Raw genomic sequence first — 26,747 nt, 5'->3', positions numbered from 1 at the left:
GACCTCTTAAGGTCCCTTCCAGTTCTATGAGTTAGGAATTTGGCCTGTAATATTTTGCCTTACATCTGAGGCTCACTTGTAGTGTGTAAAGTATGTACCCTTAATAGAAAAACTTTTTCAGTTGATATATAATTACAGTGTTACTAACACCTCAGTAACTCTTCTGGCTACGCTGCTTTGCGCAGTGTAACACATTTAAAGTGCTTTTAAATGCAAAAATATAATTTGACTGTTGACATTTGATCCTCCTGAAATGATAATTTTTCAGTTCAGTAGCACCGCTGTGTCAAAACTAATTCCTAAGCCAGGAAACCTGGAGGTGGAAAAACATCCTATTTATTTAGTCTGCTGGAAAATAAGAGGAGAACCTCTCAGACTGTCTTCCCCCCCCCCCCCTTTTTTTTCCAGCATTTGAGTTAATTTAGTGTTCATGAGTATGAAAGACCTGTCATACGGGCTGGCTATATATAAAGTTCCCACACTGATTTGCCAGTGCATTTCACTCCTGACTTGAACAGCCCATCTATGCCAGCCCTGGGCCTCTGTAACAAAGAAACTGACAGTCATTCCGACATGTCTGGTACTTTGTGAAATGTGCTAGCATGAACTTCTATGATTTTCTATTTAATCTCTGCTCTTTTTATTTGATAGCAAGTGTCCAGCTGATAGTGGTAGAAGCATGTGACATTTCTTGAGAGCCCATAAAAGTAAATTCTTTAAATAAGTTATTGGTTAATATTCTACAGAATTAGTCATGTGTGAAACTGATTTTATTACTGTCATGTAGCCTGGCTTAGCTCCACAAGGGACAACATTAGCTGATGTAAATTGTCATTTAATGGAGTTATAATCATTTACATCAGATGGGGATCTGCCCCAACGTATGGAGTTACTCATCTCCTCATAATTACTATGCTATGGAAAGATTCTCATTGACTTCAGTCCCAGCTAGATCAGGTCCATGAAGAGCTTTTTTCTTCCCTCAGTGCAGTTTCGTTTCTCCTTTCCTCACCATACACAGAAGAATGGTACCTTCAAAAAAGCACCTAGAATTTCCAAGTACAATTCTTGCCTGTTTTGGAAGAGAGTTAGTAGCACAAGTCTCATTGAAAGTCAAGAGCCATTCACTATTCACAATCTCCCCCTTAATTATTATTACCATTACTGAGAAATATGTATGATGATAACACCTAGAGGTCCCAGTCAAGATGGGGGCACCTTGTGATGCAGTAATATAAAACCATTAAATGGATGGATACTGCAAGATCCAGGCTCCTGTCGTGGAGAGCTTACAATATAAGGCCCCAATTGTACAGATGTACAAATGCTTAGCTTTATATATGTAAGTGGTCCCATTGAAGCCAATGGAATGACTCATGTGTATAGAATTAAGCTTGAACATGAGTTCTACAGAATCAGAACCTAAAGCTGGTTATCTGTAGGTGGACCATATAACTTCCTAAACCACATTATATGCTGATAATTTCTGAGTTGCTAATATAATGTTTACAAACTAAGCAGCTACCAAAACCTCAGCTGGTGAAAACTTTGGAGTTTTAAACTAAAATGTTGCTAGACATGCACAACATTGTTAGTAAAAACTTCAAAAACAACAAAAGGTCTGGTAGTACTTTATAGACTAACAAAACATGTAGATGGTATCATGAGCTTTCGTGGGCACAGCCCACTTCTTCAGACTCTGGTCATCTGAAGAAGTGGGCTGTGCCCATGAAAGCTCATGATACCATCTACAATACATGTTTTGTGAGTCTATAAAGTGCTACCAGACCTTTTGTTGTTTGTTAAGTTTATCCTGTACAGTCTAGCTTGGCTACCCTCTGAAGATTGTTAGAAAAGTAACTTGTTAGAAAGTGAGGACAGGTTATTAGCCTTTTTTCTGTCTCCAGTACTAATTAGCTTGTCTGAGCCCACTCCCACAGAGGGTAGGAAGGGACACCACCTAGCTTCTTGTAGCTGCAGCTTCATACCCAACCTCAGCCCCGTCCACAGCCTTAGCCCTTGGCCACAGCCCTGCTCCTGGCCCCAGACCTGTCCCCAGCTTCAGGTCCAGCCTTGGCCCTTTACCTCTGTCCATGTCTGCCATGTTCTTGCTCCCAGCCCTCGCTACGAGGTGGGGGGAGGGAGGGCAGTGACCCTGAAAAGTCTGGGGGTCTATTGAATTAGCCTGTTTTAGTGTGTTGTATGTGGAGAGTTTTTTTAAATGTCAATCATAAAATTATATACACTAACCTCCTCTTATTCTGAAGAGTCAAAATAAGCCAACAGGTACCATATGTGGTATCTAACATTTCAAAAGTGTGAGTTCCCATGTTTCAAAATAAATTTTCATGAAATGGTTTTGCTAAATGGTAACTTTGTAATGGCTTTATCTTGAATTACAATGATTTGCTGCCTTTAGTAGAGCATCTTTGTGTTGTAGGGTAATTAACTTTGCAGGTTTATAAACAGTATGATTTTTTTAAAAAGGCGGAAATAGTTGACGTGTTTTAATTCTCACTCTGCAGATGGAAGCATTCTGGAAACAGGCAGACAAAGCTGAGCAATTTCTCCTGAACCAATCAAATTGCTCAAGTGCCAAAAGAGGAAAGATAATGATGAATCTGACTGAGAGAATGATTGCAGTAGAAGGGTTATTAAGCCAGTCTCAGGATTTGCAGGCAATGGTAAAGTACAAGAAGAGAGAAAGCTGAAGAGACACACAGTCAGTCCTAACTCAAAGCATGATGCGAATGTACAATGTTTATATCAGAGTTTATGACTTAGGTAGACAACTTACTAACTGTGACCTGTTTACTTTGAACTGTTATTAGGAGACTAGCTTTCTTGGTAGTTTGTAAAAACTCTTCAGTGAGTGACCTCTCATCACTTTGATTCTGGCTCTGCCAGATTTTAACGTGTGCAGTGAGCACACAGCAAGAACAATGCTTCCCTTTCCTAACAGGAAAGGGAAAAATTGATCTGAGCACTGAAATATCTTTTTAAAGTGTATTTATTCTACCATGCCTGATGGCCATACTTCAAATTAAGAAGGGTTCTGTCTTGAGTGCTCTCCTGTTTTAATTTGGAAGATGCTGAACAACTCCTAGTAACCTGGACTTGAGAGATGAAGCAATAACATTTACAAGCATATTCATTTTAATGCAACAAAAAGCACCTACAGTTACACATAATTAACATGTCATTGGGCCAGATCCTTCTTAGTTACAAGGGGTATTCATTTGGGGTAACTCCACGGATGTGATTGGAATTATTTTAGATTTACAGAAAAATAAATTAGATTTGAATCTAGCCAACAATGGCCATTGAATGCATTTTTTACCTGTACAACATTTAGTGGTTAGTAGCTAATGATTTATGATTGTGTAATATAGGATTCAAGTAAAACAAATGATCCACATTGGCAAATAATTAGAGTAGATTAGATTATCTCACTGCACCATGGTTCACTGGGCTTCCATACATGGGCTTTCCTCACTTGTGCCTCGTTCAATATGAAGTGTACATTCTATGTATTATTTCTTATTTTGGACCCAACATTTACTAAGTTTTTCCTACTTACGTAACCTTCATGGGCCTTCTAGCTGTTTGGAGAAGGGCCACCTTCTCCTTTAGTTTCAGTATCTGCTAATGGTCACCCTGTCATGCATCTGGAGAGGCTCACGACCACAAGTGCCTGCATTAGCGTAGTCTGTCAAAAACAGGATAGACATTCCTTATTCCTAGTGTTTTATATAATTAGATTTCATCAACTCTGTAACAAATATGAACTCCTGTATCACTATAGCAGTTTTACCACAGAGTCACAGATAATCCCCACAAAGTTCCCAATCTATCTTGCCATCCAGGCAAGCTGGACTTAGGGATTCAGTCCATTATGCCAAAAATCACACAATATTCACATTGCTTCCAGACTGAAGAGAGCAGTTACTTACTCCTGATCAATTTGTATCTTAGACCGTACACCAAAGACAACACCTGTAGCCAATCCTGTAATAACTATGTAAAAGTTTATTAACTAGGTAAAAAGAAAGGTTAAAGCTAGTAAACATATACACAAAGGAACCATCCATGATTCCTAAAGATGACAGATATGGTAATCTGTCAATTCAAAATATCCCCAGGGGAGACCGAGGGATTGCCCTTGAGGATCTCTGTGTTCATTTAATGGCTCTGGCACTGTGAGAGTCAAACAACAAAGAGATGACAAATTTTGTCCTTCCTGCCCATGAGATGAGCTTCCTTGATGGTAGCATTTCTAAGGTGTAATAGGGCCATTCACAATCCTTTGTACTTGTGATGTTTCTCAATGGCCCATTTCATCTTGATAGGCCTGCTTTATAGGGGGCAGAAGATAGAGAATTCCCATACCTGGGTTCTCCATTCATCTGAAGAAGTGAAAGAAGTCGTCCATGAAATCTCATTATACTGTCTATATTTTTGTTTGTCTCTAAGGTGCTGCAGGACCACTTGTTTTTTTAAGAATAGTGATAGAGATGTAGCCGTGTTAGTCTGGTGTAGCTGAAACAAAATACAGGACTATGTAGCACTTTAAAGACTAACAAGATGGTTTATTAGATTATGAGCTTTCGTGGGCCAGACCCACTTCCTCAGATCAAATAATGGAAGAAAATAGTCACAACCATATATACCAAAGGATACAATTTTAAAAAAATGAACACACATGAAAAGGACAAATCACATTACAGAACAGAAGGGATATGTAGGGGGGGGGGGAAGGAAGGTGAATGCCAGTGAGTTAATGATATTAGAGGTGGGGAAGCCTATACTGGAACAGGACACTAAACTCCAGGAATCTCTGGGAGACAGACCCATAGTCTCCTATAGACAACCACCCAACCTCAAGATGATTCTTACCAACAACCACAGGACATACCACACTAATATCAACCCTGGTACTTTCCCTTGCAACAAACGCCGCTGCCAGCTTTGTCCACATATTCACTCTGCTGACACCATTATTGGGCCTAACCAAGTGAGTTATAAGATCAAGAATACATATTCCTGCGCCTCCAGAAATATAATCTATGCTATCATGTGCCGAAAGTGTCCGTCTGCTATGTACATTGGACAAACGTCTCAGACACTTCGCCAAAGAATCAATGCCCACAAAACAGACATTAGACAGGATCACAAAGAAAAAACAGTTGCTTGTCATTTCAACCAGAAAAGACACTGTCTGAATGACCTGCTAACCTGCATCCTACTTCAGAAGACATTCAAATCTGCACTTGAAAGGGAATCCTCTGAACTGGCATTCATGCTAAAATTCGACACTCTCCGCAGGGGAATTAACAAAGACTCCAACTATCTTACCCATTACAAAGATAGCTTCCCCAATTATCACCTCTAATACTATTAACTCACAGACATTTCCCCTTCCCCACCTCTAATATTAACTCACTGGCATTCACCTTCCTTCCCCCCCCCCCCCCCCCCCACACATCTCCCTTCTGTTCTGTAATGTGATTTGTCCTTTTCATGTGTGTTCATTTTTTTTAAATTGTATCCTTTGGTATATATGGTTGTGACTATTTTCTTCCATTATTTGATCTGAGGAAGTGGGTCTGGCCCATGAAAGCTCATCATCTAATAAACCATCTTGTTAGTCTTTAAAGTGCTACATAGTCCTGTATTTTGTTTTTTTAAGGTTTTTGAACGTAAGACTAACAAGGCTACCCCTCTGAAAAGTTCAGAGCAAACACTTTTAAACTTATAGGGTGCGTCTAGACTGGCATGATTTTGCGCAAAAATGATTGCTTTTGAGCAAAATCTGGCCGCCTGTTTACACTGGCCGCGAGTATTTGCGCAAGAACACTGACTTTGTAATGTACAAAATCAGTGGTTCTTGCGCAATACTCTGACGCTCCCGCTCAGGGATAAGCCCTCTTGCGCAAGTATTCTTCCATGTTAATTTCTTGCGCAAGAAAGCCCGATGGCTAACATGGCCATCGGAGCTTTCTTGCGCAAGAGAGTGTCTACATTGGCACGGATGCTTTTGCGCAAAAGCACATGCCAGTATAGATGCTTTCTCGCGCAAATACTTTTAATGGAAACACTTTTCCATTAAAAGTATTTGCGCAAAATCATGCCAGTCTAGACACAGCCATAAAGCAAAGCATAAATATTTCCTTGTAGCACTGAATACAACCGTTACAAGTAAAATTAATACTTACAAGCATATCACAGAGTCTAATCACTAATTACAGTCTTTTGCCTCTGTTGAGCAAAACTAACATAACAGTTAAGCTCAGGGCTGGATTACCCAATAGGCAGACTAAGCACATGTTTAGGCACCAGCAAAGCAGGGGCACCAAAAAAAAAAAAAAGGGAGATTTTACGGTATAATATTGTTTTTATTTTGATTTACATATGGGGGGCACCATAATCTTTTCAGTGCTTAGGGCCTCTAAAGGTCTTAATCCGGCCCTGGTTGAGCTGGTTTGGTTTCCAGCTATAAGTTTGTCAGCTCTTAAGAAATGCCTCCTGCCTTGACTAGAGCTGGCACTTGGTTTCCCAGCCTCATGCACCCTCTCCATTTTAAGCCATTGTATGAACCATTTGCCTAAAGAGCAAGATTTCTTAGATGGGCTATGAACCTGGGTTTCCTGTGCCATAGTGTAATGTCAGCTGACAGTCTGTAATGGCTTTTATTTGTCAATACATTTACTGAGCTACACAGTTTTATATACATTCAGTAATCTCAGTGTACTGGGATTCACTGTACAATGGTATTATAGTCCTAGAGCAATGTTCATTCTTTAAATGAAAGCTGACCAGCTTGGCAGTATTGTAGAAAAAAAATATTTATGGCTTGTCCTTTTGCTCCATCTAGTGAATCTTTTCACCTTCAACATCAGTCAGTGCTTAATATTGAAATGTGTGATGCTAATTTATTATTGACATTGCTTCATTAATTTTAGATTTAATTTCATTCCTTAAGGAGCCAGCAAGCACTGGATGGAAAATGTAGACCGCTTTGCTTGACTCCATCTAGGATGCGAGTGCACACACAATCAAATGAATGGTTCACTGGAGTATACTTTGTTTAGTGTCACTGGTTTTGTCTGTTGCATCATTCAGTATTGATTGGGTTAATGAAGGCCTCAGCATATTGCAGAGATTCAGTACTGATATTTTTATATTGTATTTTTGTTTTCTTTTCAGGATATTCAGGAAAGAATATTTAATTGGGAGCTAATGGCAAAAAAGGTCGATTTTTTGAAGACAAAGATACAAGTAGAAAGTAAATGTAGACTAGATGCTGTAGCTGGCATTTTGGACCAGTTAGCTATAAAGAGCAACCTCTCTGTTGCACAGAAGGAGGAGCTATTAACAGGCCTGCACAAGGCCTTCTGGGACCAAGTAGCACATTGCAATAATGGTATGTTTTAAACAGTTATTTTGGACCTTCATCTTTAAAATTCATTGACCTACAAGCTTCATTTTGTTATTAACTTGTCTCACTTTGCCATAACAGTAGATGAAATTTCATTCTTTAAAAGCATGCTAATGGACAAACAAGGAATGTTGGCCCACCCAGATGCTCAAAGGAATGGAAATGAGGAGCCTAAATACTGTGGAGGCTCTGGACTGCTGTTCTTGGGGGATGGGAGGGGGCATATGCTCTGGAGAAGGGTGTAAACCCAGTGGTTTTAAAAGTTTTTTTTTCTCATGACCCAGTTGAAGAAAATAGTGTGATGCCTGTCACCCAATATAGTTTGACTAGAGTGTGGGCTCCAGGGTGGGGCTGAGGATGAGAGCTTTGGGCTGTATGAGGGGGCTGGGGCAGGAGGGGTTTATCTTGAGCAGCTTCCAGTCCACAGTGCAGCAGGGGTGCTAAGTCAGGCTTCCTACCTGTCCTGGCACTGCAGACCATGCTGCTCCCCAGAAGCAGCTAGCAGCAGGTTCCCAGCCAATGGGAGGGCGAAGCTAGTGCTCAGGACAAGGGCAGTGCACAGAGGCCTATACACTCTCCCCCCTCCTCACCAAGGAGCTGGGCCTACTGCTGGCTGCTTCTGGGGTGCAGCACATTCTGCGGTGCTAGGACAGCCATATAGCCTGCACTGGGTAAATTTTTATTAAAGACTTTCAGATGACTAGTCAGAGAATTTCTGTTCATCAGCAGCCCGAAGTTTATAATAAATTAGCTCTGGGCATGACTAATGTGCAGATTTGTATGTAATGTGCTGTTTTATCTCTTCACAGCAAGGAACGTAACATAGCTCAAACACCTTGGTAGGGCTGCAGCATTGCTGCCACAATAGAACATTAATGTACTGTATTAATCTTTAGTTTCATGAGTTTGGTGGAGGGTTAGTGAATTATGAAGGTATCTGTAGTACTTTTGAGGGGGTTGAATGAATATCAAATGAAAAGACAAAGGTGAGAGAGGGTTGTTTGTTTATAGTCACACAGGTGTGCATGTTCCACACACACACACAAGCTCTGGAGGGCAAACTCATCTGGAGCTGTGAAGGGTCCAAAATTAGACCCCAAATGTCTCAAGCTGGCACACAGAACTAAACAAAAAAAACAGTGTATACTGAAATCTTTCCCTTAAGATTTGTCCAAGATCCCACAAGAAGTCAGAGGTACAGCCAGGAATAGAACCCTGAAGTCCTAGTAGCCAGTCGGGTGCCCTATTCATTAGACAGTGGTGCCATCCCTACAATATAATATATTTATTTAAAAAATATAAATAGAATTGCTTGAATGCAAGCTTTTTTATCCATATTTAAATCATAAATGAAAGCTCATACACTTATTTTCCCCAAATTGTATATTTCTGTGTTGTAACATTCACATTTTCTGTTGCAGACTGTGTCCAACAAAGTAAAGACCTGATCATAAAACTCCTGGCATGTCGTGCAAGAAAGACAGAAGAGCTCAAAGAAGCTCATGAAAATCAACAAGGAGATCTCAGTAAAGCTCAGAAAATAAGGGATCTTGATGAGTTTCTGAAGGTGACTGTATAAAGATTGATATTCACAATCTGGTTTGTTTTAGGGCTCTGGTAACATTTTGTAAGGCTCTCTGTCCAATGGAACTGCCATCCTTTGTCCTTTGACACCGTCACAGTAGCCTAGGGCACAGGATGGGGAAAAGGCCTGTCTAGGTTTGTTCCAGAATACTAGAGTTGCTTGTTAAAGTTTTAAGCCCTCTTCAAGATTGGAACTTAGCCACCTCTTGCTTGCCTGGGCAGCTATTATGCTCCTAGCTCAAGTATAGATTTCCTGTGTGACCTGAGGCACATCACTTATGGTATGTTTCCACTACGGGGTGGATTGATGCTGCAGTGATTGATCCACCGGGGGTTGATTTAACAGGTCTAGTGAAAACCTGCTAAAATCAGCTGCCACTTAATCTCCCATTGATTCCAGTACTCCATAAGAACGAGCTGAGTAAGGAGAATCAACAGGAAAGTTTCTTCTCTTAACCGAGGATAGTGTGGATTCTGTGATATATTAATCTAAGCTATGTTGATTTGAGTTACACTAGTAACATAACAGATTGCATAGCTTAGATCAACTTGTCCTCAGTCTCTGTGGCTCAGATCCCCCTCATGTAATCCAGAGAGGATAATACTTATGATATGTTGTCTTTTTGGATTTTAAGTTTTTCAGGGCAGGAAATCTTTTATTTTGGATAGGTACAGCACATGGCCTGGCAGAGCATGTTTAGAGCTTCTTATGTGCTAATGTAACAGTACTAATAGGCTATGTCTACACTGGTAGATTATTGCGCAAGAACAGCCATTCTTCCGCAGAGCGTCCACACTGCCCGCCTGCTCTTGCACAAGAAGATTTACAGTACGACATCAGAGCAGAGGGCTTCTTGCACAAGAGCTATGCTCTTTTCTAACAGGTGTAAGCCCTCTTGCGCAGTAGCTGTTGCGCAAGAAGACAGTGTGGACATGCTGCAGGGGTTTCTTGCACAAGAAACCCCTATGGCTAACATGGCCATCAGAGCTTTCTTGCGCAAGAGAGCGTCCACACTGCCGTGGATACTCTTGCGCAAAAGAACATGGCGGTGTGGACGTGTTCTTTTACAAGAACTCTTGCGCAAGAACCCGCCAGTATAGACACAGTCATAACGAATAATAGAGCTGTGGTTGCTTCTTCCATCGCTGTGGTACTGCAGCAAGGGGGACTCTCATACTCTGTCCACAATCCAGAGAAAGTCCATGAAATGATGCCATAAAACTTCCGCAGTCAGCAACACACAAAGGGAAGAAAAGGAGGCAGGGCTAAGAGTTGGCCTAACTATTGAGCCGTGGTGTCCAACATGCTAACTGCTAACCACATGTGGCTATTTGGTCAGTTGAGTGTGGCTAGTTGGCTTGAACATCGGGGCTACTTGACTAATTGAGTTTAGCTAATTCTCTATAGCAATAGCCACTCTGCTTCTGAACTGGTTGGACACCATGGCTATAAGGTTAGGTCAACATAAGGTAGCAGACGTCGATTTAATTATGTCAGTGCACACACTACAGCCTGGCTCTTGCTGATGAAAGTGCTGACAATTAGACTTCTGCCTCTCTTGAAGGTGGAGTTATGTTGGTGTAGTTAGGGCAACACAGTGTCTATGTAGCGACTAAGGGTTACTGACATGGGCTGTTGGCTGTCTTTCTTCTTAATTCCATGTTGGAACAAAAGCCCTGGGCAGGGGAGGAGACAAGGAGAGGACTCCAGCTAGAGGCCTGTTGCCCCTGGGCTCCCAATTTGGTGGCAACCAGGCTCTGGGCAGGAAGCAGGAAACCAGGAGCCTCCATGCAGCAAGTGGGGAGCTGGGAGCCTCTGTTCAGCCACTTAACTTCCTGTCGAGAGCTGGGAGCCTTGGTGCAACCTTTGCGTTCCTGCTGGGGAGCTGATAGCAGGGGAGGGAGGAAGCCGTGGTCCTGGCAAGGATCAAAGAGGTGCGGGGAGCCGAGAGCAAGGGGGCAGTCAGCAAATTACATGCTGAGCAGTGAACTACATGGTGAGCTGAGAGCTGGGACTCTTGAGTCCCTCACACTGCTCCTCTTAAGTTGGCAGAAGTGCTCCTGGTGAGGACATGCACAGCCAACAGAAGGAGGATAAAGTGGACATGAACTACTGCAGTAATTACTGTGCTGACTGTAAGTCGACCTAACATAGATCGACTTACATTTGTAGTGTAGACATGTCCTACTGCTGTACGGAGTGAAAGTCCTGGTGTTTGCTTCCCCAGTTTCAGCATGGAGTTAAAGAGCTGGCAGTAGAGAGGGACTGAAGCCTGACTCCTCCCAGCTTACCACCACAGGAAAACCCATTCCTTCTGTTGCCTCCCCCTCAGACCAATTACGGGAGACCAGCACAAGTCAGGGAAGAGCTGCCTTTCTCAAGAACCTATTCCACAAGTGATCCACCAGCTTACCCACTCCCTACCATCACCCATCTCAATAAACAGTCTGCTACCACCAGTGGCAGCAGAGGCTGTAGGGTGATCTGCCTACCTACCACACTAGTGCTGCTGTGAGGAACAGCTATTAGGTGGGGGAGACATCCAAAGAAACCCTTCTTCAGTACTGGGCACAGAGAAGTTTGGTTGGCCAAGAGGAGTGAGAGAGATGACTCTGGTGTTTGGAGAGTGGAAGGATTGATGGATTTGGGAAAGGAAGAGCATGGGATTCAGTCAAGATAGGATACCTTTCTAGAAGATATGCTTTAGTCAAATAAATGTTATTGGTTGTATGGGCTGTATTACACAGGACATTAGAATAGATAATCGAATGGTGCCTTCTGGCTTTAAATTTTATGCTGAAAGCTCACAGAGTAGGGGAGACTATTTAATTGTCACATGAGAAGATAACTGTGAATAATTTTAGCTGCATGTCACTTGGTGGGGCATGCTGCTTTGAATTAATGTTAGCAGTAGTTCATGGATACTTTGGCTTATGACATATCACTTTGATAAAAAATAATGTAATCTTATAGCAAATCTGGCAAAAAGTTAAGTGATGTTACCAGAGTCATGAAACCCTAATCGATGAAAGCATCATGACTTCTGTACTTGCAGAGAACTATAGAATTACATTATTTTAATATTAATCCTCAACTATCATGGAAAGAAATGATTTAAGGACATAATTTCTTCTTAGGAAGGTTCCTCCTCACAATATTAGATTGTTCCATGAATTTAAAAATCAGTTTAAATGTAAAAACTCAGCTAGATTGTGAGAGATTTTTCCATTACAACTAGCTGACAGATTTTGCTGATCTCAATGCTACAACTTATTGCAGTTCAAGCTTTATAATTGCATTGCGTAAGTTAGATAATGTAATTGCTATATTTTGGCTGCAGTGCTTCCTTGACGAAGTTTGGTTAAAGAACACTCTCCATAATGCATAGGGGAAAAAACATCACTGTAGGAACAGGCTTCCAGCCATTTAAAACAGATGTAAAATCTGTAATGGCATTTTATATCTCCGTGGCTCTTTGTCTTGAGCAAATGTAAACAGTTAATATCATTATGCAGTTTGCTATCCGCTAGACCCTTTAATATTTGTTTGTAATCCTATCTAATGGACCTCTTGGTAGACACCCAGAGCAGATTAAATTAAATTAAGAAGTTTTGTATTAAAGCTATCTTCTGCAAAAGGAAGATAATTCAATTGTGCAAAGAAAATGTCTTCATTTTTACATACCATAAACTTATAAATAACTTGGACATCTAACCCATAATTTCCATAGTAAAAGTTACGACAATGATACGTTTGTTGAAGGCTAGGAGGGAATTACAGCTGTTTGGAAAACTGACATAGAACCGTATTATGTAAGTGATTCTAATTAATGGCCCAAAACACGATGTGTCTACAACCACGAGCTATTCAAAATGTGTACAGTCCATCTTTACATTTTTCTACAGCCTCTAATTCCTACAGTAAGCTTGGTGTAAACTTTAACTTTACAGATAGCAGCTCTCCTGTTTCTGTGATAACTACTAAGGGTGTGTGGTCAGGTTTTATTCCCCACTGATGCAGGTTTCTGGGGGGATATTGGGGTGGCCCAATCCATGATGTGATCTGATTATTGGATGGAGTGCTCTTCTTGATGAACTTTAAAGACTAACAAGATGGTTTATTAGATGATGAGCGTTCGTGGGCCAGACCCACTTCCTCAGATCAAATAGTTTATTTTGAAAGAAATAAATAATAAATAACAATTTGATCTGAGGAAGTGGGTCTGGCCCACGAACGCTCATCATCTAATAAACCATCTTGTTAGTCTTTAAAGTGCTACATAGTCCTGTATTTTGCTTCAGCTACACCAGACTAACACGGCTACATTTCTATTACTATTCTTTTTGATGAAGGCAGTTTTAAGCGTGTGAAGCTGTGTATCCCAAACTTTTGCCTTGGAGCACATTCTGTGGTGTCTAAGTGCCTCCAACACCATCTACTATAAAGAACTCAAGAAAGACCCCATATCACAGTTCACCTAAGAATTGAAGAATACCATCAAATCCTTCCCCAAAAAACTCAAAAGAAAAACTCTATCACCTCATCCCAGGGACCTTCTACTTCAGGGGTGGCGAACCCATTTAACAAAGAGAGCCTAAACAGTGGAAAAAATGCAAAGAGCTGCACCAGAAAAAAGGCAACAACAACAAAAAAAAGCCCTCCTTCCGTCCCTTCTCCCTCCCCCCCTCCCCCCAATTGTCAAGGGGAAAAAAAGGAGACTGCCCCTTTAAGAAACAAGCTTAGGCTTTTTGGCCATATCAGTCTCCCATTGATGGCTGCTATCTTAGGTGCCATTTTGAATCGCCGCCCCAGTGAGCATAGGGAGGCCGGGGGCTATTGGAGGGGCGTTCAGGAGCAGTTTCACAAGCCGCACTTTTGGGGGAGAAGAGCCGCGTGTGGCTTGCGAGCCATGGATTGGCCACCTCTGTTGTATTTGCTCTCCACAACATAAACATGGGAACCTAGACAGACTCACATAATACCTGGCCATACTTCTTTCTAAAGGATCATCAGAACTCACAGAAACGGTCCTTCAACCACTCAGCACACAAAAGCTGAGTTTCCTGCCCAGGTGATCTTATTAATGACCCTTTGTAAGTGCATAGCCACTATCATTTCAGTGACCTTACTTCCCTCTCAGGTGGGACAGCATGCTGTTTTTCCTTGCTAGCTCTTACAGTTCTTGGATTCCTGATGCTGTCAAAATGCATCCTTGATTTGTTTAGCAGTCAATAGCTTTCATTCCAACAATGGTTTCCACTATTTGAAAGATATATTTTTACAAGATTTTTCCCTATTTTGTATCTATTAATCTTAGGCCTTCCATGAAATGTTAGAGAAGCAGAGACAGACACTGCATGATCTTGAAGAGGAGGATGACTTCCGAAGCACTGAGGCCATTGCTGAGCTCTATCAGGTGACCTGTTGATTTCTGCTAGTGTCTGCAAAAAATCTGAAAATCTGCAGTCCAGTTATAAAGACTTCAGACATAGAAATGTCAGAGATTTATCAGTTATTAGATACTGTGCAGCATTCAAAAGACTAGGTTAGTACACTAATAGACTTGGGATTTAGTCTTTCCCCTTGGGAGACCTGGATGTCACAACTGAAAATGAATTTGGGCTCCTCCTGCTCTGTGGTGAATGTGGAATTCCTATCACTAGATGAAGAACACACGAGACTTATTCTCTGAGCACAAGTTAATTCTTAGTAATGTAAGGGAGAATGTTCTTTTGTAGACTTTCAGAATTTTTCCTGTCTTAAGTAACCACACACTTGGATGTTTCAACTAGAAAAGGTTACTTGCACAATCTCCAAGGGATAATTAGAACTAGGAAACATTGTTAACCACATGCCTACCCTGCCACTTTACCTTGGTTTGCATCCTGTTTGCAGAGTCCATCAAATGAGACAGCTGCTCATGTCATAGTGGACCACCTTGCTACAGCAACCTACCACCTTGTAACCTGCTACCCTTCTTTTGGCTTGCAGTATTCAGCTAAGAGTATAGCCAAGTGGTGAATGCATCAGCCAGGGGGCCCTGTGATCATACCAGCAAACAGTGCTTTCAGCAGGAATGCAGGAGTGCAAAATATAAGACAGAAAAGGGAAAATGTATCTGGTGCCTTAATACTTTGCACAAAGTGTTAGGGTGACCCCAACCATAAAACGATAGGGAAATTAGGTGAGGGTTCTTGATTTAATGATAGAGTTTTTGTACTGAGTTAATGTATTACATTAGATTATTGACAGTGTTGGTTCAAACACATTTAAATTAATATTTTGATTTGTAATATTTTGCATGTTTTGGTCTTACTAATTGGAAATTGTTGCTACTGGTGAAGTTTTCATGCTTTGTTATCTTATGTGCATGTGCGAGGAAAATTAATGCTATCTAATTGGAGGGTTTCTTTGTTTTTTATTATGTGCAGTTATGGCTAGAAAAGCTGTAATGATTCCTTCTCACCCAGCAGTCTTGCTCTCTCTGCATACTCATATCTGCTTATTTTTAATAACAAAAATAAGTTTTTATTATTTTTTTTAATTGTTAGCAATTCTGATTCTACACTGCTATAGGTGAGTGAGCTGGTTTCTGCTCTGACATGCATCATCCTTAGAATTGTTATTAAAGGCTTTGTGTTTATATCTGTTAAAACTACAATACATTTTTTTAGTTTTACTGCTATAACCTCCATTATGGACACACTTATTCTGGTGGGAGAGGGGTTTTTTGGGGGTGAGTGTTCTAAATATGGGGTTAAACCCCTTAAACTAAACTGAAAAAGGCCACTCTTACACCAGAACAATTGTGTCTATGCAAGGGTTATATCAGTATAATTGTATTGAAGATAAGTTCCACATGCAGGCAAAATTCTGTTGTTTTCAGTTATATTTGTGCAAACCCACTGAAAACAATCTTGCCAATCACTTTTTGGCATAAAACAACACGGATTCAATATGGCAGAGTACCCCTGCTGTTTGGATTCTTCTTGTCTTTTGGGCAGGCAGAAGTGACCTAGGCCTGCAGAGACCACTTTAGCCATTAGGCTGGAGGAGCCACTGAGTAACTTTGCTGCTGCACCACAGAATGGGGTGGAGGGATCTTTCAGTGTTCCCAGTATCCAGTCTGGTTATTAGGGTTTTGCAAAGGTCTCCCAAATGCTCAATAAAACAACCTTTTGGGTGGTGGAAACTCCTTCTCCAAGCGGGGGAGGATAGAGAAGAAACACTGCATGGAGACCTGCATGGACAGTCATTGATTCTTCCCTCACCCTCATTCCCTCTGAGAGTGTTTTCATAGAAAGAGATGTTCTGGACCAAATATGCTCATGTCTAGGGATCAGACATCACTAGTAATTGCATATTGAAAGTTGTTCATTTGTCCCTATAATAACGTTGCAAGTGTTGTCGCAATTATTTTAGATCATTTTACCTTTTAAAAAATTATTGTGTAGTTTGTTAAAAATGGGCAAAAACCAGCATTGGAGGAAGGAAGATGGTGCCAGAACTCTTACGTATGATTCTTGTATCTATGATCAATAGTTTGTATTCCTGATTATCTGAGGGTACAACATGATACATTTGAGACCCAACTTACTAAAATGCTGAAGACTCAAAACCAAATGAAGTTAATAAGGGCTGTGGCCTGAATAGATAAAGTGCTGTAACTACGCTAACTATTCTGAAAAACCAGATGCAGGGGACACTGATTAGTGGATACTTTGGTCTTAATCTCTGTGCCTTAATTTCCAATCGGTAATAATACACACCCTCTCACTGGCCTGTTGTGATGATAAACTCACTAATGTTTCTGAAACACAGAAAAGATCTGGTGCTGAGGTCCGTAAAAGAGCCATGAGAAAATTAAATAATTCTGCACAATTTGGACAGAATGCAGCAGCTAAGACATGGAGCCCCATGTTGAATGCTATGATTCCAAACAAATATGGTGGGATGACACTGTTGGGTACTGGTATATGGATTCTAGGTGTCTACTTCAGATCCAGGCTGGTGACTGCTGATTGCTGCAAGATAATGTATTGCATACAGGATGAACTGGTTCTCAGTTCATAGAGGTCCACGTCACAAAATCATATATCTGACAGTAGTCAGAATTTTACACCCACCCCATCTTCTTACTGCAGCCAAAGATCAAATGAGTACGAAGACTGAATTCCCCTCTCAGTCAGAAAGTATTTCCTTGGATTGATGCACGTAGACAGATTAAAGAAAGGAAGTTTGCAGTATATTTGTCTGTGTGTTTAACGTAGATTTTAGATGTTTCCACCATGACACAAGTGTGTGCAGAATCAGCTAGAGTTCAAAGGCTAAGAATTATAAAGATTATGGCACAACCCATACCTCCAATCTTGGGTCCATTACTAGCCATTTGCACTAGTAGCGCAAGCCTGTCTTTCAACAAAGTCTGAACCAAACTATTGTCTTACTGCTAATCTCTTATTTTATATACTGGAAGTGGGTTCCCAGCCTGCCCTGCTTTTAAAGGGATAGCACTCTTTCCACACACATTATGGTGCTTTTCATCTTTCACAAGCACAATGTTCAGTTATAACCAGAACCTAGTCACCCTAATATCATTTGTCAAAACTCCATTGGTTACACTGTGTCCTCCAGTGTAAGAAATTACTTAAATTTTCTTTTTAAATACTCCGTGATTTCAGTGGTAGTAGCATATTTTAAAGGTGAGCACATGCATAAATCTTTGTGGAATCAAAGCTATAGCCCAAACTCATTAACACACAGAGACTATTATAATTCATGTTACTGTATGTATTACTGTAGTGCTAAGTGGCCCTGTTGAGGACTCATTGGGCTAAGTGCTTTATTTATATTCCTCTTCCATGTAACTTCCTGTTTAAAAAGACAAGGCAGACAGGGAGTACAATTACCATTTTAAAGATGGTAAACAGAGGTAGAAGGAGAATAGGTAACTTGCCTGGTATCACTCAGGAAGTCTGTGGCATCACCATGATTTTAACTGATATCTTTTGAGTGCTAGGCCAGAGCTTAAACCACAAGACCTGTCCTTTCCTGTAACTCTAGTTGATTTACTTATGTGCATAAAACAGCATGTGCTTAAGTGATGGCAGGACCAGGGCCTAAATAAAACCAGGTATGGGGAACAGTTCAGGGGAAGGATCTGGAAGTTACTATTGATGATAAAGGGGAAATATTTCCAAAAGGAAGGTAGAGAGAGGAAGAGAGAGATTGACAACATAAAGTGGAATGGCCTTTGCAGAGACTTAAGCACTGTTACACAATCATCAGAGGTGGAGACAATTGGTTGATGGGCATCAGTGATGGTTCTGCAATGACCACTGCAGTTAGGTGAGTGATGATGATTTCCAAAAGAGCTGGGCAAGGAGAGAGGAGGATAAGGATAGTTTTTAAGGAGAGCGAGCGAGAACAAGCAACTAGGTAGAAGTAGCTGGATAGAAGTCACAAAATCAAAAGTGGGAGAATGAAATGAAGGGCTGTGAAAGGCTGGAGAATTGGGATGCACAGAAAGAGCAGGAGAAATAGACGAGGCAATGAAATGTAAGAAAAGACATAAAAGAATCTGTCTCTTTGTTTTGTTAGGAACTGGGTTCTAGAACCTCCCATGTTTTAGATGAGTTGATGCAAGAGTTATTTCTTCAGACTCTACCTACCAAGACTGATCTGTCTTTAAGAGAATGTGAACTTCTAAAAGAAGAATGTCAGGAGAATTTGATCCTTATGTTAGAGAAATGGGACAACTGTAGACAAAAGCAATGGAAGCTCTTCCAAGAACAATTGCAACAAGAAAAACAGGTATGGATTAAAAAATTGTGCCAGATATCAAAATTCTCAAGTCACAAACTATTTCATACTTATAGTCTGTTATCACTAATTTTTCAGTGTTCTCCATAGAACCACTTGCTTTGGCTTTCACTTAATCTGTCCTTTTAAAACACATTAATGGTCCTGTTTGGTTATATAGCACCTATTGATACACATTTATATATGTAGTAGAGAAACAATACTATCTGCAATGATCTCATTAGCTGATTAAATGCATGTAATCCAGTGAAGTTATATTCTCAAATTGGATCAAAAAATAAGGTAATGATTAAATTAGTATTTTTTTATTGCCAACTGCCACAGTTGTTTAAGAAACTCTTCTTCCCAACGATTTTTAAAGGTGCTGCCATGAAAAGCGATATATATGTGAAATCTTACTAAGTTTCCTATTAAACTAATTCTGTGATTTTCCATACAGTAGTTTTACATTCATTTAGAAAACTTGATACTATAAAAATATTAAACAATAAACTAAGGGAAATTCTTAGGTATGCTCCACCTGCCTTTCTGTGATTTTTTTTTTTAGTTTATCTTTCTTTTCATCAGAAAGTGGAACTAACTAGCCTGTTATTTGAGCTGTTCTGAAAACAAAAGATATTTTAGTCACCTATTATGTTTGTGTTGCACACACATTTGGAACTCCAAAATGTTAAAATACACTAAAAACTAGGTTCCAATCCTGCAAATACTTAATTTAGTTTGAGTGCTAGAAACTGAAATTCTAGGGAAGACTAGTAACTAATTGGAGAACATCTGACTTCATAACGTTACATCTTTGCAAGTGTCTTAATCTACTTAGCAAGAATCATATGCAATCCGTATATTTTCCCACCTCCTTTTTATATATATTGCTCTACCCTCTGATTATATGTTGGAGAAAGTCACTTAAAATATGAATAAAGCCAGTACTAAACTGCATTCCATTTGGCAGAGCGACCCAGTCTTCGGGTACTTTTCAAAAGGTCATTTTAGCTCTTTGAATGAAAGGTAATCTAATCCTGGGTGACATCTTTGAAGCCAATAAAGCTACAAAGGAATCAGGAACTAATCCAGACCTCAGTGAATTCAATGATAAGCCTCTCCACTTAGTTCAGGAAGCTTTGGATCATGCCCATAGTGACAAAAAGGGAGATGGGAGTGTGAGCTCAGGGTCATATATTTCATGAGTCAGATTTCCCTCCACCTGAATGGATTTCAGCCCAAGGAAGGTTGTGACACAGAAGTGATGTCAAACAGCTGTGCATGGTCAGGAAAAACAGATGTTTGAAAGTAGTGTCCAGAACTAGAAATACCAAGACAATGTGGCATTTTAGGGAGGAATAAGCAAGAAGGCAGAGAAATTCACAATTATAAGTGGAAGACAAAAGAGGAAAGGAAATTAGAAAATGGATCAAAGAAGGATAAAGAAAGCAAAGGAGAAAGAGAACAGTCTAGAATCACTTTATAATAATGCCATTTAGGCCTCCACAAATCCTAGTACAACTGGCTTTAATTGACTTAGAGAGCTAATAGGATAGTTCCATTACCTCATCTTCTAAAAATCGGAAGTTAGTTAGTGACAAAATGTATTGAGATATCAAGCTTGCTCTGCAAACTGCCTTATTGCAAAGTCATTTATATTTATCCTCCGTGACCTAGGGGCCTCCAGCACATTTTCACAATAATTGTATCTGTGTGAAGCATGTGTATGTGCCACTGCAAGGTAAACAGTACACTACATAGCCTCCTCAGTGGAGTGAAAATTGTGGATAACAGCTGTTTAGATAGCACTGTAGGCCAGAATTCAGGAACCGTTCAGTTCAATCCTGAGCATGTATTCCAAATTTAAATGAGGTGGTTGAAGACCCTCTGATTTTAGTAGGATTGCCACGTGTCCGTTTTTGAACCAGACAGTCCAGTATTTGAGCTCTCTGTTCAGGAAACAAATTGAGAAAATATAAACGTCCGGTATTTTTTAAATAAGATGTAATGTAGATTGTGATGTAATGTCAAGTGTGTCTGGTATTTTTATTGAAACCATCTGGCAACCCTAGGTTTTAGTGTATAGCAACATACATAATGGGATGGCTAGGAAAGGATAATGTCTCATATCTTTCTTTTGGAAAAGAATAAATGCTATAGCAGACAGTTATATGCTATAGTACTATGTTATCAAATTATAGTATAGGAATATCTATTATAGATCACATCCCTCTCTAAAGCACCATTGACATTTTACAGGACATTTTCAATGTAATACTTGTCTATGCAAGGGGCTTTCACAAGGGTCTGTCCAAAATTGTGGATCAAACCTCCACAGGAACAAAGGGCTTGTCTACATTGGGAAATGGACAGGCAGAAATGTGCCTGTATAATTATACTGCTATAGCTGGTGTAACTGTTCACGTGGATGCTCTTTTTCAAGATATGGGGTGTCTTATTCCCCATTTATTGTATGACTCTTTGAAGTGGTTTAAACTAACTCCCCAAAAGGGCACTCTGAATCCCCCCCAAGTGAGCAAGAAGGTGTCTACCAATTTGCTGTAGCAGTGTAATTATATCAGCATAGGTGTACTGAGTACATTTCCCTAAAAACTCTCAAAGGTCTCATCACATTCCATTCCAAATGTAAGGGGCATATCTTTGACCTGTCTTCTCTGGGGTGCATGTTTAAAAAAAAAAATCACCAAAAAACAAAACCCAGCTAAAACAAAAATTTCATGACCATGCAATTCTTCCCCTGAAACAAGGATGAGAGAATGAACCATCTTATAAATGTTAGTCATGTCACCTGGGCCTGTTAACTTTCCTCTTTTAGTGTATCTTAAGATACGCAACTCCAGCTACATTAATTATGTACCTGGAGTCAATGTATCTTAAATTGTGTTTTGGGGCCAGCGGGAATTTAGCTCCCGTCAACTTCCCTCACTCCTTGTGAGGAGCAGGACTACTGGTGCCAATGGGGGAGTCTTCTCAGTTCAAATTAATGAGTCTTCACTAGACCCGCTAATTTGAACCCCGGAATATCAACTGCGGCAGCATCTATCTTCCATGTAGTGAAGACATGGCTCTGATGCCCTACTGGAAGGCATTCAGCTACTACAGAGCTAAGGATGAGATAGGAACTAATATATGTAATAGATTTACATATGTTTTAATTTACCAGGCATAATTATGTATGGCACACTGTTCAACTGCATTTTGAAGAATATAAGAGCAAATGATTAGCTATTCTACATCATTCTTTAGTCTCTTCAATTCCAGAGTATTTTCCTAAAGGGATTGTAGCCTTTTTACCAAGGTGGTTCAAGAGGCCTTTAACATGTAGTGTATTGTATTGCTTTTGAGTGTATGTTTCTTTGCATTTAGTGAATTAAAGCACATCTGGGATGGGAGTCCTTTAAGGAAAATTCCTATTTCATTGCTTTGTGGGGTTTTTAAGAGACATTTTGATAGTTTAATTTTGCCTGGCAACCTACAGGAAACAGGTGCAAATAGGAATAAATAAAGAACGAAAATGAATGTGGAACAATTTGTTTGAAAGCCCCCTAGCTCACAACTTAGAGAAAATAAATTAAGATCAGTGCATTGGTTATACACAACAGGATGCTGGGCTTGGTTAACTTTGTTACTTGGTATTCAGCATGCATCTACAGGCTGGTGGAGCAATATTCCATCCCGCTGGTGTTCCTAAAAGCATATGTGCTAAAAATGTCAGCATCCTCACTTCCTTTTTAAATTCTAAACTGAAAAGGGGGGATGGCGAGAGAGAACATGCAAGTGAGCTCAGAGCTGTGTTCAATTTGCCGCTGTGTCTGAGAGTAACTCACACAATTGGATGGGTTTGATTGAATAGTGGAGAGCTATTCCAGTTTCCCGTTGGCTGAGAACAGAGCCCACAGTTAGTGATGCTCCAGCAGATCTCATAATTGGCCTGTTGCCAGGAAACAAAGCTGCAGCAAAATGTACAGAGACACAGGAGGAAGAAGAAACTTCCATCAATGAGCCTTCCAGATCCCTAGTTTGACTCCTACAAAGGTCAGGTAGAGTCTGCGTTGACAATCAGTTTTGACATATTATGTGCGTCTTACCTCCCTCTGTCAGCCTGTGATTGGAATGGCTCCTCTTTTCAAGTAATCTCTAGCATGCCTTTTAGTTGCATCCCTCTCAAACCTTAATACACCCACTGGTCTACACTAGGGCTTTATTCCAAAATAACTCCCCTTAGGTTGAATTAATAAGCAGAATATCCACACAACCAACCCCGTTATTTCAAATTAACAGGCCGCTTATTTTGAAATCTGTACTCCTGCCTTCCTCGAAGAATAACACTAATTTTGAAATAGTTCTTTCAAAATAGTAGTAGTGTGTATACTCCGGTGCCACTATTTTGAAATAACTACTCGCCCAAGTAAGTCAAGCTAATTATTAAGGTTCAGAAAAAGGCAACAATAATGATTAGGGGTTTGGAACGGGTCACATATGAAGAGAGATTAAAAAGACTTGGACTTTTCAGCTTAGAAAAGAGGAGACTAAGGGGGGATATGATAGAGGTCTATAAAATCATAACTGATGTGGAAAAAGTGAATAAGGAAAAATTACGTACTTGTTCCCATAATATAAGAACTAGGGGTCACCAAATGAAATTAATAGGTAGCAGGTTTAAAACAAACAAAAGTTTTTCTTCACACAGCGCATGGTCAGCCTGAGGAATTCATGAAGGTTAGGTCCATCAGTAGCTATTAGCCAGGATGGGTAGGAATGGTGACTAACTTACACAGCTCCCTAAGAAGCTGGTACAGCTATGGAAGCTCAGTGCAACAGAGAAGCCAGACTTCTCTCCACATCTCCCCTTTCAGTTTGCCTGCCAAACACTTCATCTGACTATGGACCAAATTCTCTTTTGACTTTGGATGTCTCTTGACTGTGTGTCGCATCCGTGATCCAAAACAACTCTGAAGTGGTGAATAAGTGGATTCCTACTGTAGCCATTGAGGCAGCAGGTTGACCTGGAGAAAGGGGACATAATGAGGGGTCCCTGGACTCCTGCATAGCCCACTTGTTGTCTTTGGCCATTGATATCATTTAAAGAAGCCTCTATATAGCTCTGTTCTGTGGCTGGAGGCTGTACCCGACCAGTGCAGAGCTAACAGAGGATAGGAGCACAAAGGAGGCATCATGCCACTTTTGTGCACACTCCCTTTTTCACTGATGTGTTCCTCTCTTTTATGACTGAGGATCTGGACCTACATGACTAGTTCTTTATTCAAGCCTGTTTGCAAAGGTTTTCATTGAGAGGAAACTCTGGACACAGCTTCTCAATTGTCCTTTTTTCCAAGGAGTCATCGCAAGAATCTTTATCCTTATTTAGGTTTAGATTTTGTGCTAGATGTTCTCACCTCAGAATATGACACACTCATTTTCTCTGAGGGGAAGTTTACTTACCCTTATACGTGGATTTGATTCTCAACAAACAATAAATAGCAATGAATGTATTTCCCTTCTTAGCAAGCATTCTGAGTCACTTGGCTTGTTTACAGTCTGTTTGGAATGTATTGGAAAATATTGAGAGTCTCCTTGTTAATTTAATCCATCAAATATTAGAGAATACATTTCGGCCTGTAGCAACAGAAGAACCTAGGGCTTAAGTTCCAATGTACACAAACAGTATGTTTACTGCTGCAAAATACTAAGTTACGGACAATCTCTGCCCAAAATCTTTACAGTCTAAAAGACAGACATAGATCAAACAAATTGCATTGGGAGAGCCAGGGAAGGAGGAGTTCATGTACATTTTATGGCACAGATAAGTAAATTGAGACACCAGTAAATTAAACTCTGTTCAAAGCAACACAGTGGGTAAGTGATAAATTGAATATGTAAGTCCAGACCCCATTCTCTTTTTCTAACTAATAGACACTCTCTTCCTTACCTTGTCAACTGTATGAAAGGGATAGTATTAGTGTAGCCTGTTGGTCTCAAGATATTAGAGTGACAAGGTGGGAGAGGTAATAAAATATGGTCCAATAAAATATATTACCTCACTCTTACCCTTGCTCTCTGTATGGAATGTCGTCTGATGCAAGAGGACAAAATTTTCACCTTATACAGGGAAAGTAAAAAACACATTGGCCTTCAGGTGAGATTTTATTTTGTGTTCCCCATTCCCTCCCCCCCCCAAAAAAAAAACCCATCCCCATCTTTGAAGCTCACAGTCATCATTAATTAAAATATGAGTGTGCCTGTCTGACAGAAGGTAGCTAAACAGACAAATGGAGATCACCAAGTCAAACCAACATAAAGCACATCTGAGCCCTGATCCAAATCCTACTGAAGTCCGTACAGAGACTCCCTTTGTCTACATTTCAGAATAAAATACCAATTCACAGTATAGCACCATTGTAAAGTAATTAATACGAGGAAATTTAATATTGTGGGTTTCCTCCCTCTTCTCTTAGCTATGGACCAAGGAGTATGCTTTATCTGCTGTGATGCAAAAACACCTGTCTGAGAAACACGAGAAGATTATTCAAGGTGTTTTAAGCCGATTAGGTGGCCTCAGTGAGGAGTGAGTATGGTCTTATCACTAAGTAATGCTGTAAAACTGCAGGTGTAACAAAAAACTCAAAGATAATCCAGGCTTCGGTGGGGAGTGATGAAAGGAGACTCTTCAGTTAGTCATACAGAGAGAGAGAGAGAGAGAGAGAGAGAGTGTTACCATAGGTTTTCAACTGTATGATTTATTTTCTCACTAGCTAAAACTGCAAGAATCCTATGACAAAGACAAGCAAATATCCTTGCTGTGTCATTTTAATGCTTACTAGTTGATTCTGTTGGGTTAAACAGTGACAGACCTTCCCTAATAGAAGGACAATCTATGGTTTATCAGAGGCTTTGATCTCAGTACGTTTACTCTGGTTTCTGAATCTTCCCTAACTTTTCATTCATAAGTTTGACTTCTCTCTAGGAACTGAATTTCTCTGTCACTTTATAGCAGGGCAGGGCTCCTGCTATGCACTGACCTTTTCCATAGCCTCCCATAAGATGAAATGCCCAGTAAACTGCTCTTTTCTCTTGACCTTTATCTTCGGTGCTTTCAACTTGGTTCACGACTATCCATATCTGTTGATATCACTTATTTCTTCCTGACCACTCTTCCCGTCTTGAAGAAAATGTACAACTTCATCTCCTCTCTTTCAGCTAGATATCTCAGGGTATGTCTACACTACCACCCTAGTTCGAACTAAGGTGGTTAATGTAGTCATTCAAAGTTGCAAATAAAGCCCGGGATTTAAATATCCCGGGCTTCATTTGCATCTTGCCGGGTGCCGCCATTTTTAAATCCCCGTTAGTGCGGACTCCGTGCCCGCGGTCACACGCGGCATAGAGTAGGTAGTTCGAATTAGGCTAATTCGAACTACCATTACACCTCGTTCCATTAGAAAGCCTAATTCGAACTACCTACTCCGTGCCGCATGTAGCCGCAGGCACGGACTCATCACTAACGGGGATTTAAAAATGGCGGTGCCCGGCAAGATGCAAATGAAGCCCGGGATATTTAAATCCCGGGCTTCATTTGCAACTTCGAATGACTACATTAACCACCCTAGTTTGAACTAGGATGGTAGTGTAGACATACCCCCAGAGAGGTACAGTTCCCTTGGGCAGAAGTAGCCTTTTCAATCAACTCAACTCTGTGTCTTTTTTTATTGAGACACCAAAAGCACATCTACACAGCAGTGTTATTTAAAAATAACAAAGTGAGTGTCTACGCAGCAAGCCTGTTATTTCAAAATAATTTTGAAATAACGGGCAGCTTTTTCTAAATTCTGTAACCCTCATTCTATGAGGAATAATGCCTATTTCAAAATAAGTGGCCTCCAGAGCTTCCCACAGGTGCCC

At 40.4% G+C, this 26,747-nt stretch overlaps 1 protein-coding gene across 6 annotated transcripts in view; it reads left to right on the top strand.

Moving 5' to 3' along the window:
- Positions 1-26,747, top strand: part of EVC (EvC ciliary complex subunit 1) — a 97,492-nt gene that overhangs the window by 31,879 nt on the left and 38,866 nt on the right. For 5 of the 6 annotated variants that reach the window (XR_016349392.1, XM_089777804.1, XM_006128202.4 and 2 more), the window contains 6 exons: positions 2,526-2,684; positions 7,207-7,423; positions 8,860-9,005; positions 14,341-14,439; positions 18,624-18,836; positions 25,304-25,413. Coding sequence is in view for 5 of the 6 variants with exons in the window: in XM_089777804.1 (XP_089633930.1) it covers positions 2,526-2,684; positions 7,207-7,423; positions 8,860-9,005; positions 14,341-14,439; positions 18,624-18,836; positions 25,304-25,413 (944 nt within the window). In the remaining variant the exon portion in view is untranslated. The remainder of the gene's footprint in view (positions 1-2,525; positions 2,685-7,206; positions 7,424-8,859; positions 9,006-14,340; positions 14,440-18,623; positions 18,837-25,303; positions 25,414-26,747) is intronic. The other variant, XM_006128204.4, reaches the window with a different exon arrangement.

This window comes from Pelodiscus sinensis, chromosome 4 (assembly GCF_052426305.1).
Source record: "Pelodiscus sinensis isolate ZL-2025 chromosome 4, ASM5242630v1, whole genome shotgun sequence".
Classification (NCBI taxonomy): Eukaryota; Metazoa; Chordata; order Testudines; family Trionychidae; genus Pelodiscus; species Pelodiscus sinensis.
This window is presented reverse-complemented; position numbering and strand designations above follow the sequence as displayed.